At 36.6% G+C, this 19,342-nt stretch overlaps 1 protein-coding gene across 7 annotated transcripts in view; it reads left to right on the top strand.

Moving 5' to 3' along the window:
• The window catches only part of CBLB (Cbl proto-oncogene B), a 227,703-nt gene that overhangs the window by 108,409 nt on the left and 99,952 nt on the right, over nucleotides 1–19,342 (top strand). For all 7 annotated transcript variants that reach the window (XM_070368790.1, XM_005892379.3, XM_070368785.1 and 4 more), the window contains 3 exons: nucleotides 9,220–9,376; nucleotides 15,142–15,263; nucleotides 18,222–18,359. In XM_070368790.1, the coding sequence (XP_070224891.1) occupies nucleotides 9,220–9,376; nucleotides 15,142–15,263; nucleotides 18,222–18,359 (417 nt within the window). The remainder of the gene's footprint in view (nucleotides 1–9,219; nucleotides 9,377–15,141; nucleotides 15,264–18,221; nucleotides 18,360–19,342) is intronic.

Below are 19,342 nucleotides of genomic sequence, written 5' to 3'. Positions count from 1 at the left end.
TTTATGTCATGAAAATCCAAACATACCAAATGGCTTATGAATGTTTTATCTTCTGAACAAAAGCAACTTAAAGGTAGCGCCACTGAACACATCTCTGATCTAGGTGAATTTTCTGAACAAAATTTAGACGAAATTGAAAATAGTAATGGGTTAATATAGTATAATAGATTTTTGTTTTGTCTAAAGTGAACATGAAATATCCCTGACTTAGAATGGATTTTAAACAACTGCTATCACACCACCATCAGTACCTCAGCAACAAAACCAAAAATCAACAAATGTTAATTTCCTTGTTTATATGTGGCAGGTGCTTTGTCCATTCCTACATCTCTTACTCTATTTTAATCTTAGAATTTTAATGTAAACTTTTTTTTTTAAGTTTAGTATATTGGCTTAGCCAGAAAGTCCATTTGAGTTTCTGTAACATCTTACACTATGAAAAAAATCTGGCTTTCTTCACTCTTTATTATATTTATGAAATTCATCCACATTCTTGCATATAGCAAGTGTGTTCCTTCTCCTTGCTCCATTGTATGGCTACACCACAATTTACATACTCATTATGTTGGTGTTGGACATTGGATTCTTCCTCTTTTGGGTTATTCTTAGTAGTGCTGCTATGGACATTTTTTGTACATTTTAAAAAACATGTACATTTCTCTGTTATGTATATCTAGGAGTGGTATTGCTGGCTCCTGGTTTATGCTTAATTTTAGCTTTATTAGCTTTTAGTAAACCACCAAAGAGTTTACCAAAATGATTTGCCACCCTCATCACCAATGAGGAGTACCTGAAGTTTCCTGTTGTTATATATCCTTCCCAACATTTTATAATATTTGTCTTTTTAAAGGTTTTAATAAGTTACTCTGGTGGGGATGAGTGGAATCTCATTTGGTTCTTAATTTGCATTTGAATGATAATAGATGAAGTTGAGTACATATTTGTGTGTATTTAGAATAATTTGATTTTTTGTGTTTTTGACTATAAAAATTATTTGCCCAGTTTCTGAGTAGTATTAATATTTAAAAATTTTTATGTATTATAGACATGATTCTTTTATGTTTATTGCTCTCCCAGTATGGGACTTTTTCACTTTGTTAATGACATTGTTTCATGAACGCAGGTTTTTAGTTTACCTTTTCCTTTATCCTTTGAACATTTGAGGTCCTGTTTAAAATTATTTGCTTGTGCCAGTGTAATGCAGATACTCTCTTCTGTTTCTCTCAAAACACTTTATTGCTTTATCTTTCATACTTAGGTCTAAGGTTCAGCTAAAATTGGTTTTTATATGAAATTAATTCAGGATCAAGATTTATTTTCTTCCATTTGTATATTCATTTGACCCAGCAACATTTATTGAAATCATCGTCCATTCTCTACTACTGTTTATAGAGTGTTGTTACATATCCAGTGTTCAGATATGATTGCATTTGTTCCCAAAATTTGTTCTGTTGTCTTTCCTGTGCCAATACCATGCTGTCTTAACTAATGTAAGGACCATAAGCTTGCCAATGTTATTCTTATGGAAGTTTGGCTTGATTTTATTTGGCACTTGGCATTTCCCTATGAAGGTTAGAATTAGTCTGTCAATTCCTACTATGAAAATGTTTCCTGATTGGGGTTGTAATAAATCTATGAATCAGTTTGTGGAGGACTGACCATACAACTTTATCATACTGAGTCTGCCAGTCCATTAAGTCATTATATCTCTTTATGTCTTTTACATCTGATCATGTATGTGTGCGTGTTTATGCTGTGCCTTTGCTTGTACTTTGTTAGCTTTATTACTATTTATTTGATATTTTCAGATGCTCTTGTAAATGTTTTATTTTCTTATTATGTATGCTTATATACAGAAATACAACTGATATTTGTATATTGGTTTTATATTCAGCAACCATGTTGATTTCTGTTATCATAAGTTTAATCCGTAAACTTTTTTGTGTTTCTTAGATATAAAACTATTTCATTGGCAAATACTATTTTGGTTTTTGCTTTTAATTGATTATTTCTGATTATAAAATATACTTCAAACAGTTTTAGTATATCTTTTACTCCTTTAAGCCATTAGAGAATATTAGAGATATTCTTAAAAACCTGCTTGTAATCCTACCATGATCTGTTGTTTGTTGTTCAGTTGCTAAGTCATTTCTGACTCTTTGCCACCCTATGGACTGCAGCATGCCAGCTTCCCTGTCCTTCATTGTCTTCCGGAGTTTACTCAAACTCTTGTCTATTGAGTCTGTAATGCCATCCAACCATCTCACCCCTGCCTCCCTCTTCTCCTCCTGCCCTCAATCTTTCCAGCATCTGAGTCTTTTCCAATGAATCAGCTATTCACATCAGGTGGCCAAAGTACTAGAGCTTCAGCATTCGTCCTTCCCATGAGTTCAGTTCAGTTCAGTCACTCAGTCATGTCCAACTCTTTGTGTCCCTATGAACCACAGCACACCAGGCCTCCCTGTCCATCACCAACTCCGAGAGTCCGCCCAAACCCATGTCCATTGAGTCGTTGATGGCATCCAACCATCTCATCCTCTGTCGTCCCCCTCTTCTCCTGCCCTTAATCTTTCCCAGCATCAGGGTCTTTTCAAATGAGTCAGCTCTTCACATCAGGTGGCCAAAGTATTGGAGTTTCAGCTTCAACATTAGTCCTCCCAATGAACACCCAGAAGTGATCTCCTTTAGGATGGACTGGTTGGATCTCCTTGCTGTCCAAGGGGCTCTCAAGAGTCTTCTCCAACACCACAGTTCAAAAGCATCAATTCTATGGTGCTTAGCTGTCTTTATAGTCCAACTCTCACATCCATATATGACCACTGGAAAAACCATAGCCTTGACTAGACAGACCTTTGTGGACAAAGTAATGTCTGCTTTTAGTATGCTGTCTGGGTTGGTCATAACTTTCCTTCCGAGGAGTAAGTGTCTTTTGATTTCATAGTTGCAATCACCATCTGCAGTGGTTTTGGAGCCCAGAAAAATAAAGTCAGCCACTGTTTCCCCATCTATTTGCCATGAAGTGATGGGACTGGAAGACATGGTCTTAATTTTCTGAATGTTGAGCTTTAAGCCAACTTTTTCACTTTCTTCTTTCACTTTCATCAAGAGGCTCTTTAATTCTTCTTCACTTTCTGCCATAAGGGTGATATCTGAGGTTATTGATATTTCTCCTGGCAATCTTGATTCCAGCTTATGCTTCCTACAGCCTAGCATTTCTCATGATGTACTCTACATATAAGTTAAATACGTAGGGTGAGAATATACAGCCTTGATGTACTCCTTTCCTATTTGGAACCAGTCTGTTGTTCCATGTCCAGTTCTAACTGTAGCTTCCTGACCTGCATCCAGATTTCTGAAGAGGCAGGTCAGGTGGTCTGGTATTCCCATCTCTTTAAGAATTTTCCACAGTTTATTGTGATCCCTTGAGTAGTCAGGGTTGATTTCCTTTAGGATTAACTGGTTTGATCTCCATTTTGTCCAGGAGACTCTCAGGAGTCTTCTCCAACACCACAATTCGAAAGCATCAGTTCTTTGGCTCTCAGCCTTCTTTACAGTCCAACCCTCACATCCATACATGACTGCTGGGAAAACCATAGCTTTGACTATACTTTGTCAGCTATACTTTTGACTATACTTTGTCAGCAAAGTGACATCTCTGCTTTTAAATGTGCTGTCTAGGTTTGTCATTGCTTTTCTTCCAAGGAGCAAGTTGCGTTTAATTTCATGGCTATAGACCATACTCAATGATTTTGGAGCCCAAGAAAATAAAATCTGCCACAGTTGCCACTTTTTCCCATCTATTACCCATGAAGTGATGGGACTTAGCCTTTTGAATGTTGAGTTAAGCCAGCTTTTTCACTCTCCTCTTTCACCCTCATCAAGAGGCTCTCTATTTCCTTTTCACTTTCTGTTGTTAGAGTGGTATCATCTGTATATCTGAGATTGTTGATATTTCTCCTGGCAATCTTGTTTCTATGTCTAGACATCATCAGTTAAAATTTGTGTTCCAGATAGTTTTTATCATTGAATCATAAAGGACATACCTTTTTTTCTTTTTGCCTCACTGTGGAGCTTACGGGATCTCAGTTGAATCCCAGGCCCTCAGCAGTGAAAACACGAAATTCTAACCACTGGACAGCCAGGGAATACCCAAGGCCATACAGTTTTAAAAATGCTATTTCCATTTAATGACACAGACAATTTTCTAGAACAGTAAATGTTTTTTCCATATAATTTTTATTTGTTGTAAGATATTCTACTCTATGGATATATGTAGTATTGTTACTTCTAAACATACTTGTTTTAATTTTTTGGTATTATGGACAACAGTGTTAAAGAGACATGAATGAGTCTTTATTGCTGTGTATTTTATTTTAAACAATTTCCTTTTTCAAATCCTTAGAAGTAGGCTTTCTGAGTTAAACTGTTATAGGTTTTTGAAACTTGCTGCCACAATGCCTTCTAGAAATGCTGCGTAAATTTTCGTTCACACCAGAAGTACACGAAAGTTCCTGTTTCCACACACCCAACCTTTGTTCAGATTCACACTTTTATGATATGGATTTTTTTTCCAAACGAGTTAAAAATAAAACCTAAATAACCTTTTATGAACTTGTGGTTTAAAGGAAATGTTTTGTCCTTTTTTCAAGTATCAGTCTGCTTACATTTTTGTCTTCTGTTCCTTATTCTTTTGTGTTAAAACTCTAGGACTTTAAAATTTATCAAGTTATTGTCTCTCCCGACATTGTGTGAATAAACTAGCTCCTACCCCCCAACTTTAAATTATTAAACCATTTCTGAATAGTAGAAGGGTGTTCAGTTCAATTCAGTTGCTCAGTCTTGTCTGACTCTTTGCGACCCCATGAATTTGAGCATGCCAGGCCTCCCTGTCCATCACCAACTCCCGGAATTCACTCAAACTCATGTCCATCGAGTCGGTGATGTCATCCAGCCATCTCATCCTCTGTCATCCCCTTCTCCTCCTGCCCCCAATCCCTCCCAGCATCAGTCTTTTCCAATGAGTCAACTCTTCACATGAGATAGCCCAAGTACTAGAGTTTCAGCTTCTGCATCAGTCCTTCCAAAGAACACCCAGGACTGATCTCCTTTAGAATGGACTGGTTGGATCTTCTTGCTGTCCAAGGGACTCTCAAGAGTCTTCTCCAACACACAGTTCAAAAGCATCAATTCTTCGGTGCTCAGCGTTCTTCATAGTCCAACTCTCACATCCATACATAACCTTGACTAGACTTACCTTTGTTGGCAAAGTAGTGTCTCTGCTTTTGAATATGCTATCTAGGTTGGTCATAACTTTCCTTCCAAGGAGTAAGCGTCTTTTAATTTCATGGCTGCAGTCACCGTCTGCAGTGATTTTGGAGCCCCCCAAAATAAAGTCTGACACTGTTTCCACTGTTTCCCCATCTATTTCCCATGAAGTGATGGGACAGGATGCCATGATCTTAGTTTTCTGAATGTTGAGCTTTAAGCCAACTTTTTCACTCTCCTCTTTCACTTTCATCAAGAGGCTTTTTAGTTCCTCTTCACTTTCTGCCATAAGGGTGGTGTCATCTGCATATCTGAGAAATATTTATATTTCTCGTGTCAGTCTTGATTCCAGTAGAGGGGTGTTAATTGCAGTCAAATATCTAGCTTCCTCCTCTGTGAAGCACTCACTTACCCACCATAGACACAGTTTAATGTCACAGATTACATACTCTTCTGTATTGAGTAAAGATGAATAAAAGATGATTGCTGTTTGCCAGGACCTCCATTCTTTTGGATTCCCATAGCACATGAATGTTTTTCTATGATAACCTTAGTCACATGCATAACATAATTTACTTATAAGTCTTTGCATTTATTAGACTGTGACTTTATTTATATTTTCATTCTGAACCTAGCCAATGCTTGGCACATATAAGGTCTTTCTTGGGTGAATACCTTAACCTCTTTAAGTCCCAGTTTCCCCATCTCTGTCATGATGATAAATATGTTATCTGCCTAACATTGTTACTATGAGAAACTCAGTACTTAATTTGGAGATTGGCAGATAGTAAGTCAACAGTAAATGGCAGCTCTCATTTTTATTCCTATTGTAACTCTAAAGATCCTGAACTCATATTATTATTATATTGAAATCAAACATTATTATATTACCCATTGGTCTTTTGTTCATTTCTTTGTGGATTGATGGCTACTTCTACTTTTTGTTGGATTTTAAATTTAATTCAATTAGTAATTAAAATGATTTATAATTGTAAGTGGCAACAGAACAAATTTAAAGTACTTCTGGAATGGTGAGAGCTTGAAGCTTAGTTGGCCCTTTTATATTCTATTCCTTTTCTCTCTGCCTCTTCTGTTTTCCTAGATCTCTGCGAGTACACTGAAGTTTCTGTGTATCTGTAAAACAATAATTTGCCATTAATATCTTCTCTCACTAGCTAATCTCTAGGGGAAGAGGTGGTAGAAACCACCACTCTGTGGTATTGCTACAGTTTAATTAAAGGTGTGAACAGTCATCCTCTGCCTTTCCCCCTACCCCCACAAACCTCAGGAAAGAATGTGGTGGCAACTTGAAATCTTCTTTAAAAAGTTTAGATCCTTAGTGCAGCACTGTTAGAGCTTTTTTTAAAGAAACCATTGTACTCTGTGTCTCTTCTTCCCATCACGGATATTTGGCTCAGCTGATCAAAGGAAAGGTCTCTGTTGTATATACTTTTATATGTGGTGAGTTAACCAAATAAGGCCCTTTCTTTTTCAATCCTGTTACTACCTTTAATTAAGGTTCTGATGAATGCCTGTTTGTACTTTACACTTATCACAAAGGAGCTTGGGAAAGTCTTATTTGCACAAGTACTGTGGAAATGTAACTTGCCCCTTTGTGAATTGTTGTTCCAAAGTAGTAAGTTAGACTACAGCATTAGATGTTTGCACAGTTTTTAATAATTCACTGTGTGAAATCACTGGGTATTCAAAAGACTTATGATTTGCATGCACCTTAAATACTGGAAGGAGGATAATTTTTTTATGGTAATTGATATCAAATGGTGTCTTATTTGGCCAATCAATTTGTTTTTTATACTATATACACAAGACAGAATTCTCTTAACATTTCCGTACAGAAGAGAAAACACATACCCTTCTTAAATAAGTAGTTCTTTGTTTACTATTTAAAAAATTTTGAATATTATGGTTCATGTCCCTTTTATGTGTTAAATATCTGAAACTTTAATTTGGAAAAGAAAACGGCTTCTTGGGCACTGCTTTTGAGTTAATTGTAATGAAGTTGGACATAATTGCGTACTTACACTTCACCGTAAATAAAAAGCCTCCTCATATTATCAGAAGTTTTCATTGTTATTTTAAAACAGCAGCATCTTGTTAACCTTAATCAGAGCCTGACGTGTGTTTCTTCTAAATGGCTTCTGATGTGGTGTCTCTCTTCAGTTCTCTGTGGTTTCCTGTTTTTTTCATACATAGAGCAAAGCCTTTTGATGTATTCAGCCTCATTTTTTTTAATGGCATATCAAACATAAACTTTCTTATATATACAGTATAGCATTGTTAGGCTGTCTCAGCACTCACTCACTCATCTTGCCACAGACCGTTCCTTCTCTGGAATTCCTCCAGCACTTCCTTAATGCCCCTTCTGTAGTCTTTAGCATTACAGATTTATTTCTACCCTGAAAGTGTGTGTTCTTCAAGGGCAGAGATAGTATCTTGTATTTCCATAATTGTATTTCTCCACAGTGCCCTGCCTTAGCAATTAATAGATACAATAGATCAGTGACTTTCAAAGTGTTGTCCCCAGCAACATCAGCATCACTTGGGAACTTGTTAAGATTGTAAGTTCCAAGGCTCCACCTCAGTCATACTGTATCAGAATATCTTGGATTGATCAGTTTCTGTGCTGACAAGCCTTTCGGTGATTCTGATGCATGCTCAAGTTTGACAGCCACTGCAGGAGATAATTACTGAATGAATTAGAACCTTTTACCTTTATGGTGATGCTTCACTGGAAGGATTAGTATCACACGGGGCCAACTACTTTAGTCCATTCTGCTTGAGTCTTAATTCTCAAGAGATACTAGTAAAGAAAAATCTTTATTTAAATATTTGCAATCTTAGAAGAGAGTGTATATAGCTTTTATAGCCATCCTATTATGAAAACTGGTCTTCTCTGGTGGCTCAAATGGTAAAGAACCCGCCTGCCAGTGCAGGAGATGTGGGCTCAATTCCTGGGTCAGGAAGATCCTCTGGAGAAGGAAATGGCAACCCACTGCAGCATTCTTGCCTGGGAAACCCCATGGACAGAGGAGACTGATAGGCTTCAGTCCATGGGGCTGCAAAAGAGTCAGACGTGACTCAGTGACTAAACACAACAATTATGAAAACTGCAGCTTAAAATTTTCAACATATGAATGATTATTTTCTTCCACTTGTTCAGAAATAGGCATTTAACATTCCCAAAGGAGGAAAAGTGAAGAACAAATAATGAATGTTATTCATTTTCATGGTGGACAGGAGGTGGGTGAATGTTGGAAACTGGTCAGGTAGAGAATGAGTTGGGAGACTTTCCCCTGGGTACCATTCTATGCTCTTCAAAATTTTTGAACCATGTAAGTATATTACCTAAAAAATGTTGATACAAGGGTTTTACTATTAAGTTGATCAGTGAGTGTTGAATAAATAACTTTCCATTTGATACCTAGTGGGGTTGGTTAAAAATTATTGAAATTTCCCTTTGCATTAGTATGAAAGGTTAAATAAAGTGGTTTTCCATCTCTTTAGAACATATCAGGATGGTGGCAGAAATATCTTGATGACTTTCTGCCTGAACTTTCTTATGCAATGAACAAAGAATACTTGCTATTATGTGAACACATCATCCTGTTATTACTTTAAGAAAATAAAGGAAGAGTTCAGACATACAGGACTTTGATCTAATACCTTCTTTGGAAGCATTTTTAGAAATATCTTGATAGTCGAGGACTGTTTGAGAGAAAAATTGATCTGCATTTTGGTCACATTCTTAGCAAATGAAAAATAATCCATTTAGCAAAACCCATTACCTATGTTCTGAATTATAAATAGTATTCTCAACTATTTGTCTTTAGTACAAATACAATTATATTAATGTTATGATTGAATTGTGCTGTTTCACTGGAAGGTATGTCTTAAATGACACTTGATTCAATTACTTTTTTTTTTCTTGCACAGAACTATTGTACCATGGAAAGTATTCAGACAATGCCTTCATGAGGTGCATCAGATTAGCTCTGGCCTGGAAGCAATGGCTCTAAAATCAACCATTGACTTGACTTGTAATGATTACATTTCAGTTTTTGAATTTGATATTTTTACCAGGCTATTTCAGGTAAGCTTTGTATTTGCTTAATCCTGCCCTCTCTTCTACTCTCTTCCTTCTCTGCGTATGTGTGTCTTTTGCACATGCATGCATAATGTACAGATATATGGGAAATAGTCTCATTTTTGATAGTCTCCTATTTAAAAGCAGACTTCCCTTGTGGCTTAGCTGGTAAAGAATCTGCCTGCAATGCGGGAGACATGGGTTCGATCCTTGGGTTGGGAAGATCCCCTAGAGAAGGGAAAGGCTACCCATTCCAGTATTCTGGCCTGGAGAATTCCAGGGACCATACAGTCCATGGGGTCTCAAAGAGTCGGACACGACTGAGCGACTTTCACTTCACTTCATTTAAAAGCAAGTTGTTGGTCATTGCTCTAAGTTTAGAGTTTAAGTTTGGGATATCTGGTGTTCTGATAATAAGCAACTGGAAGTTAGTAATAAGCAATAAGCTTATTGCTTATTATGTAAAGGAGCTTTGCTTTATAAAAAGTCCCTATTTAGTTTCTCATTTTACTTTGTTGATCATTCTAGCCCAGTAACTGACAGAATGCAAGTTTTACAGGTGGGCATTTGCTGAGGTTGTATCTCAACAGCTGCCTTTACCTCCCACACCCATTAGATGAGAAGGGAAATAGTAAGCTTTGGAATAAATAGCAAACTTAACCTCTTCTGCATAGGAGATTACTATGATGTATACTGATTCTACAGCTAGCTTTGCTCTTTCAACCGTATGTTATAAACATTTTTCAACGTCAGTAAATATTTTCATCAGTGTAATTTTCAGCTTTCAGTTGCTACAGAATATTCCATCAAAATAGTCTGTTATTAATTTAGCATATCTCTCATTTGGGAAATTAGGTTTTCCTATTTTTTTCCCTGATATCAGTGACTTTGAGATTAACCTTCTTTTCCTATTTATTGTTTTTGTTTTTGAATCATTCTTTTATGATTGTCTTCACATAGCTATTCAGAAGTAGGTATCATTTAATAAAAGCTGGGTATCATCATTTTGTGCTTTTGTATGTGTAGACAGAATTACCCTAAATATGAAGACTTGCAATTTGCTTTGAATTTGCCTCTGCCATTAAATTGCATATCATCTCTGAGATTCAAGTGGTCATAAAATGAGAATCCCACCTAAAATCCCTGGTAAATTATATAGCAAGTGAGGTTTAATTGATCAAAAATGAGGCTTGCTTATATTCCAACACAGTTTTTCTTTCTTTTTTTATTTTAGTCTGCAGTAAGATTTATTCTGTTTGAAACATACTTTCAACAAATGTTAGAGTATAATATTGGTTTTCATGTTTCTCATGTTGTAAGATTTTTGCTTTTCTGATTTATGACTCTGCTTGGTACTTGCCTGCAAGGATCGGGTAACTGATTTATGTAAGAAAACAAGATTACATGGGATTAACTTTTAATTTATAAAAGAACCCATTAACAGAGGGCAAATTAACTCTTATCGACAGTACTTACAGAATACATTTTACTTTATTACAACTTTATAATCGTAATTCTACCTAGATGTATAGAATAGAAAATTAGATAAGTAACTGCAGAAAGTACGCTTTTGGTTGTTTTCAATTTACAGTAGTTTCATGATTATTCCCTTGGTATATGTATGTTGTCAGTTAATGTTTTTCCAACGACTTTAAGATACATTTTAGGAAAAGGCTGTGTTATCTGATACTGATTATTTTATAATGGAACTTCTCCTTTCTTTAAAAGTTTCTGATAATTTTACATATACTGACTGAACATGATACCAAGACCTTCTAATACTAGGCACTCTGCTTCTTCCCCTTGGGAAGGAAGAAAACTAAGTTGTTTTTTTTTTTTTCCCCCCATACATTAAACCTAACTGTTTATTCTAGAAAGAGTGTATTTTTTTGTGGGGAGCCTGGATGACTTTCAGTCAGAATGTTAAATACTAGAAGGCCTCAGAATTATATATCAAAAGTATGATGGCAATTTAATGTTGGTTAAACACTTACCCAAACAGCTGCTTAATGTGTATACATATTTTCTTATAAGCTGTTTCACTTTAAAATAGCCAAGTAATCGTAACACTCTAAGGTGCATATATCTTCTTTATGCTCCAGGGGATGGGAGAGGAAAAGAACCTTATAAGTAGAGCTACTGTGAAAAGTATTAGGTAACAGAACAAAACAGCGCCAGTGGACCAAAGTATACCTGGTGTCTTTGAAAATCCAGGCTTATAGAAGTAGCTAAAGAACTCTTGTTAGCCCCTGTGTTTTTCTAAGATTCTTTACCTCTCCTCATTTCATTAAGCTTATACTGTAATCATGTATGTGTTTTAAAATACAAAAAAATTGGTTTTGTGTACAGAAAGTGGATGTATTAACTTTTACTGTTCTTTTATTTTTGTATAACTTTAAAAATTGAGTAATATTTCCCTCTTATAGTTGTGTATTCTATATTTAAAATGTAAGTTTTATGGTTACTATTACTGCACAGACATATATTCTGCTCTACTTGTGATATAGATGGTAAAGTGGTTGTGAATTCTTCTGGCGTTAAACTGTTGGGGGTGGAGTATTTAGCAGAGTGGGATCTGAAAGTGGTCAAAGGACACCTTCAGGATTGGGCTTTGTTCTAGAGATCTAGCATCAGATTTGAAGAAGGTGTCAGTTGCGGCGAGGAGATGGAGTTGAGACTTGTCTAGGACATGAAAGAAGAAAGCTGGAGGATTCTGGTCTCCTCTTCTTCCTTTCTTCCCTCATCCTGATATTTTGCCAGAACTTGGACAGTGCTGTGAGTCCCTGGGAAGATCTTGCAATGGCTATGTTCCTCCGTCTGCCTGTTACCTTATCCGTCTCCCCTCCAGGTAGTTCAGAGATGCTGGGATTGTCGAGTGCTCAAGTTCCAGATTGGAAATATGGGCTTTTACATTCTTCTTTGCTCTCCTTGGGGCTGCTGCTCCTTCCTCCTTCCATTTCCCATTCTCTTCTGTAAGAGAAGATGGGATTGTTGAGAAATGGGGCAATAAGTGGGATGGGTAAGGTGGCAGGATAAGAAGTGAGTGATTTGGGGCTATATATAGTAGTGCCTATGGAATGTACACATTGTGGAATAGGGAGAAAAAGAGGTGAAGGAAGTCATCTTTCGCAGTGAGGATTGAGAGAGAATCTGGGCAGACCAGCCAAGGTTCTGCTCCCAGGGTAGGTTGTAAGTCAGTAAATGAGTGTTCCTGAACACGGTGACCTTTGAGAGAATGGAGGAACTAGTCTTTTTAAGATACTTCATTAGTTTTTGTAGTCATTTAAGCATCTCCAAATAGGGGCTTCTCTGGTGGCCCAGTGGTGAAGAATCTGCTTCCCAATGCAGGAGCCACGGGTTCGATCCCTGATCTGGGAAGGTCACACATGCCATGGAGCAACTAAGTTCGTGCACCACAACTGCTGAGCCTATGCTTCACAGCAAGAGAAGCCATCACGATACACAGCCTGTGCACCGCAGCTAGGGGGGAGCCCCCACTCGCCACAACTAGAGGAAAGCCCACACAGCAGTGAAGACCCAGCACAGCCAAAAATCAGTAATTTTAAAAAGAGAATCTCCAAATAATGTTGTGTTTGGTGTGTGAAAAAAGATTTCCTATAATCTAACAACAAATTGCAAAAATAATCACTCTTCAAAGCACTTTATTTTGCCCACTTTATTTAGCCATTCTTTGGCAACATACTTTAAACGCGCACACACAAAATACAAAACTACCACGTGTTTCTGACTGTGGGTTTCATTCTCAAATAAAATAGTGCACAGACTTCCTATTAAGTATATATATTTGCAGTTAGAAGCTAGGCCTTGGAATTATTACCAAGAAATGGTTGCTATATAGCACAGCATTTGGCTCAAAACTCCACTTGTATTTGGTCTGTGCATTGGCTGTCTATAAAGTTCAGCATTGTTTTTTAAAAAAAAAAAAAAACAGCTTTCATTAATTTGTGTGGATTCTAATGGAAGTGACCCAAATATTTTATATTCTTTTCATCCTTGTCCTTTATAGATGAGGAAGCAAAACAAAACAAACTCAGTGACTCCTGATAGTTATTATTCAGTTTTTTTTAAAACACATGCTAATACTCTTCCAAGTATTGTTTATGTAATTTTTAGTCATCCCTTAAGAAGAAAATTAAAAACATTTTTTTTTTCAAGTACATAGACAGAACCTCTCATAAGAGTGTTCTCCAGAGCTCATTTTTCCCCAATTAGGTATTTTAGTATGATGGGGAAATACCCTAAAGATTTTTCTTGTTATTTCGGCAAAGGTTAAACTCTTCATTACTAAATCATTCTTAAATCATTCTTTCCCTTGTTATCCTCCTCTCAAGGGATATAATCCTAAAAGAATTCCGCCTTGTAAATTTGAACCTTGCTTAACAATAACAAGGAACAAGTCTCAAAACAAACAGAAGTAGGAGCCCTCCACCAGTAATCGAGTCTAGGATAACTATTTTGACAACTTTCACTTGGCAACACAGAATACTTTTTTTTTTTTTTTCTTTTACGTAGAAGATTTGAGTTAATAATTTGGCACATTAGATAGAGTATGCTGCCAATTCCTTGGGATAAATGTAGCTTCAGCCTTAAAGATACAGCAGAGATAATTCATTCAACACCCTCAAGCAAAGTTGTTTATTACTGGCTGCCTTTTTTCCCTTACCATGATTTGGAGGGACAACTAATCCCATTAGAGAGAGTGATAACAAACCCTGTGTGTGTGTGTGTATGTGTGTGTGTGTGTGTGTGTGTGTGTGTGTGTGTGTATTTCTGTGAAGGATTTCTGTAGAATTCACCTCTAAACTGAACCTTTTCTGATTTTCTAATTGTACAAGGATGAACCAAATGTTAGAATTGTAGTGTGTTACCATGGGAGTCAAGGCTTTGTAGACAAGTCAGTTCACAGTAGCTATCCTGGTTGCTCTGCTCTGATGCTGCTTTAGTGCTGGTCTCCCTTTGGGAAGCAAGACAGGCATGTTCCTTGTTCTTATGTAGCTTAGGGTCAGTGTGTGGACTTTGCCAAATCACTCACATTCCTTGATAGTTTTTTGTTCTACAAAATGTGATATCTAAATGTTAGAGTAGTGAATAAGACAGACACACAGGGAGATGAGGCATAAGATGAGAAGTAGTGATTTCGGTCTGAGAAGGCTATGTTGAGGAAAAGATGTTTGAAGAGGAAGGAGTCACATACATATTTGAAGAATTCAGGTAGAGGGATCAGCAGATTCAAAGGCTCTGAGGTGAGAGAGTATAATTATGTTCAAGCCAGCAGCAAAGTGATCCGCGGATCTAGAGGAAAGGCAGAATGTGAGAGAGTCACAGCAGATGGGGATACAGGGGAACTGGGTCTCAACCCCGTAAGGTCCTTCTAGGCCATTTATAAGAACTTTGGCTTTTAGTCAAAGTTAGAGAGTTTTGAACCAAAGAGTGATGTGGTTTATGTTTCAAAATGATTGCAACTGCTGTATTGGGAATAGAATATGTGGAAAAGAGATTATGTGGTTTTCCTTTTTGCTTTCAATATTTTTTTCCTAAAATCTGTTTTCTGCATAATTATATTTCTCCAAAATGAAAGTAAGTAGTTTTATGTTTGCTTTTGGATAATATAAGTTGACCTAAGCCATGTAAACTCATATTCACTTTAAAAATATCCAGAAGAATTTTAGTATGTGTATTAAATAATGGCTTGGTGTGTAAATGATAGTTGATATTCTCTAGGTAACCTTTTAATTTACTTATACTTTTAGCCTTGGGGTTCTATTTTACGGAATTGGAATTTCTTAGCTGTAACACATCCGGGTTACATGGCATTTCTCACATATGATGAAGTAAAAGCACGGCTACAGAAATACAGCACCAAACCCGGAAGGTAAGACTTTTTGGCAGTATGTGATGAATGTAAAGATGGAAAGTCCTTGGTGGTTCATTCCTAAGTAAATCAGTTATACACATGGGTTGAGGGGAGGGAAATGCTAATAGACCAAAACAGTGCTTCCTAATTCAGTTACTCAAATTGGTATGTTATGCTTGTTCTGAAACTTAATATTCATAAAGTGAAAGAGGATATGGTAATACGTAATTTGGTGAATTTAGAGAGTAAGTCTCAGAGTTTAAAATTGGAATAAGATATTAGCATATTAACTCTTTTCATGACGTGTTTGTGTATAAAATTGTTTATTTGAGTACTTGAATACTGTGCTAATGACAAATCAGTTTCATGTTCATTATTTTAGGGTATTTTTCAAGACATTCAGTTTGGTTCTATGATAATCACGTAATTACATATAAATACATATTAATGCATATAAGTACATTTAAGTGTACAGATACATGGTGAATGTGTAGCAAGTTCATAAACATAGAAACCTGTTGCTAGCACTCCCAAGCAGTGTCATGTCCTTGAGAACTTCTTCCATAATCCCTCATGCCGGTGTTGAAATCGAATGAAACTCACAGAGTTTAGCTGTGTGATCAGCCTCTCTGGCTTTGTCTAAGAGAGCAGACCTTATTAATGGCATATCTGGGATCAGAAAATCTCTCTCCCCTGGTGCAGACATTTTCCCCATGGCCAGTCTAGAAATGGACCAGGCACATAGTAGGCATTTGTGCTGTGGCATGCAGTCTGCTGGATATGATGGTCATGACACTTAAAGTATTTAGTAGGAGACACCATCCCACTGTCCATGAGAGCACTGATGTTCATATAGGGGTCATTTCATTTTAGAAGTTGAGTATTTTTCAAGTCTGCCTTTTTCTTCTAATACCGTTTTTATTTGATTTTTAGTGCAAATGTCATTTGTCCTTTAAGAAAGTCTTTTCAAACAGTCAGTTATGGATGGTTTCTTCCCTCTTTGCCATAATGGAAAAATTTCCACCTCTTATATTTCTAAGAATTTTATTGTATATTAGAAGGCAGTTGTAGGAACAGAAAGCAGTGTGGCTCCTGTGGAGTCATGGGTGTAGACTGAGAACTGGTTCTCAATGTGACTACAAGAGCAGGTCAGATACTGTGCGCATTGACAGTGGCTTAGGTGAGTCATTTTGTTTCATTCAGGGATCTCTCATAACCAAATTTTTCCATAACTTTTGCTCTCTTGATTGACATCAAAGTATCCTCTTGTTCCTGGAGTATGATTTGAAAGATATAATACCATTGGAATCATTCTGTCATACAGATTTAACACAGAAGTTATTTGGGAAATTATCTCCAGTTCTAAAAAAAATAATAAAGTGAGTCCTTTTTGTGTTCTCTTGTTCAAGATCATGGAGATAATTAATGACCGTGTTGGAAGTATTAATAAAAGCCAGAACTCATCACTATTCGAATAGTGCTTTTAAGATAGTGCTCTCTGAAAGGATGTCTTCTTTTCCTTCCCTTCTTGCCTTGTATCAGTTATTTCTTCTAAGTTTTCCTTAATGGTGAAATGATCAGTCTGTGGTAAACTGTTGTATGTATGTGTAATAGGGTATTTAAAATGTGTTTAGGAAAATTCAGTGAACAGCCAAATGATTTTAATAAATATTTGCTGGAGTTGTCCTTTCTCTCGGAAAATGGTTCATCTCTTTACTTTCATGGTAAAGAAAATAGTTGGCTATATTTCAAGGACATTTGAGTTCTTAAGGTTGTACTTTATTTGGATCCAACTGACAGTCATGTCTGTGTGGAATTCTTTAGATGATTATGATTAAGGATGCTAAGTGAGAGGTTGATATTTATTTTTCAGCTTTCTAGGAGAATGTTTTTAGACTTCTTGAAAAGTCCTTTCCAACAGTCCAAAACCAGTATGAAAATCACTTCTTCCTTTCTTTAAAGAGCCCAGTTTTCTTCAAAGATGAAACCACATTACAGTACTTGATATCCAAATTAAGTAAATCTAATGACTGTGTAGCTGTTATATATGCTAAATTATCTGTTAAAGTTTTTATTACAGTACTTGTTTAATCAATAGCTAATGTAGTTAACAGATGCTTATTTCTACCACGTACATATAGCAATCAGGGTACTCAAATATAGCTTAAGTTGGCCTACTTTCGATCTGCTTAAGGTGTTATAAAATCCAGATATGGATATCATGAATAAGATTGAGTGTAATACACTTAAATTCAGGGAAATGCTGTAAAATGTAGTAAGTTGATAAGATAATTAGCTAATCGTAGTAAATAATGAATTTAAAACCAAGTCAGTGTCTTCTGACATTGTCATTAATTTGTTTTTTATTTTAGAACTATTTTTATTTCCTATCACAAGACACTGAACTTGACAGGATTAGAGGGAGACCATGAACTTACCTAGTTTGTTTTCCCATTAATATAGTTCAGCTCTTTGGTCTTTTGTTTAAACATGAGTGGCTGTAATACTTGAAAGATAAGTATTATTTTAAGTTTTTAAGAACTAGAAGTGCATAATTTTAAGATGACAAAATAATGTATTGAATTCCATAGTAGACTGGCTCAATTTCTGTCTGAGCTAGCCAAATTAATTTTTGCTTACTTTATTTTTACTTTCCAAAAATGTCACAGCTGTTTCACACCACCAGCACTTTCATGCAGAGCAAACCTCTAATGATGATGGTGGTAAATTATTTGATGGTTTACAACTTCAATTATTTTTTCACAGAACTCTAGGGATATTTAAATGGAATTACTATCATTATTTCTTTTGCAGATCAGTAAATGGAGAAGGAGAAAAGTGTAAAAATAAGTTTCAAGATAGAAATCCTAAATGATTTTGTTTATTTTGCTTAAGAAAAATCTACCAATTGTTGGGTAGTAGTTAGCGAGCAGACATTTTGAAAGTGTTTAAACATAATTTTCTTATGTTTCACAGCTACATTTTCCGGTTAAGCTGCACCAGGCTGGGGCAGTGGGCCATTGGCTATGTGACAGGGGATGGCAATATCTTACAGACCATACCGCACAACAAGCCCTTATTTCAAGCCTTGATTGATGGCAGCAGGGAAGGATTGTGAGTATGAGACATGGGGGTTGGAGTTTTTATTGTTCACAGATGTGGAAGGTAGAGGCTCCTTTTGATGGTTGGAATGGACAGTGAGGCTGATGGTCTGACTGGTTTTTATTTTAAAACTAAGAAATGGATGATCCTTAGATTTTATTGTTCATTTCTTAAAATAGTCAATTTAAAGTAACCTAATTATTTGATTTTTTTTTTAGCATGGTCTTCACAACCTTCAGATCTCAGTATTTCCTTAGAAATGTTAGAAAATACTGTACAGTTGGAGAATGGACGCAGCAGAATGATTATTTGACTGTTCCCTATCTAGCTCTGCTCCTGTGCTCCCAATTTGTACTCTCAATCAGTATAGGGTCTTTTAATCCTGCTGTTGGGATCATGGGCAGATTCTGATAGGCTCTGTTCTTGGACTGTTAGTAAAGTTGCAAAGAAGCTCCCTTTGTGGGATTGCCATAGACAGCTCACAAAAGCAGCCCGCCCCAAAGAGCCATCCATCTGCTCTTCTGTCTCAGAAAAATACAACTGGCTATTAAAGGGGCCTGGAATTTCATTTCCCTGGGGAGCACTGTGCTCCTATGTCTCTGAAACATGCCTGCCTTCTCTCCTACCCTCCTCTTTCGCTTCCTCTCTTTTGTCTTTTTTTTTTTTTAATTGAAGTATAAGTGAGGTACAATGTTAAATGTTACAGGTGACCAGTATAATGATTCACAAGTTTTAAAGGTTATACTTCATTTGTTGTTGTTGTTCAGTCACTCAGTCATGTCTGACTCTTTCCATGGACCGCAGCACGCCAGGCTTCCCTGTCCTTCACTCTCTCCTGATGTTTGTGCAGACTCATGTCCGTTGAGTCAGTGATGCCATCCAAACAGTTCATCCACTGTTGTCCCCTTTTCCTCCTGCCCTCGATCTTTCCCAGCCTCAGAGTCTTTTCCAGTGAGTCAGCTCTTTGCATCAGGGGCCAAAGTATTGGAACTTCA

Source organism: Bos mutus, chromosome 1 (genome assembly GCF_027580195.1).
Source record: "Bos mutus isolate GX-2022 chromosome 1, NWIPB_WYAK_1.1, whole genome shotgun sequence".
Lineage (NCBI taxonomy): Eukaryota > Metazoa > Chordata > Mammalia > Artiodactyla > Bovidae > Bos > Bos mutus.
The sequence above is the reverse complement of the archived record's forward strand: the minus strand, read 5'-3'. Positions and strand labels throughout refer to the sequence as shown.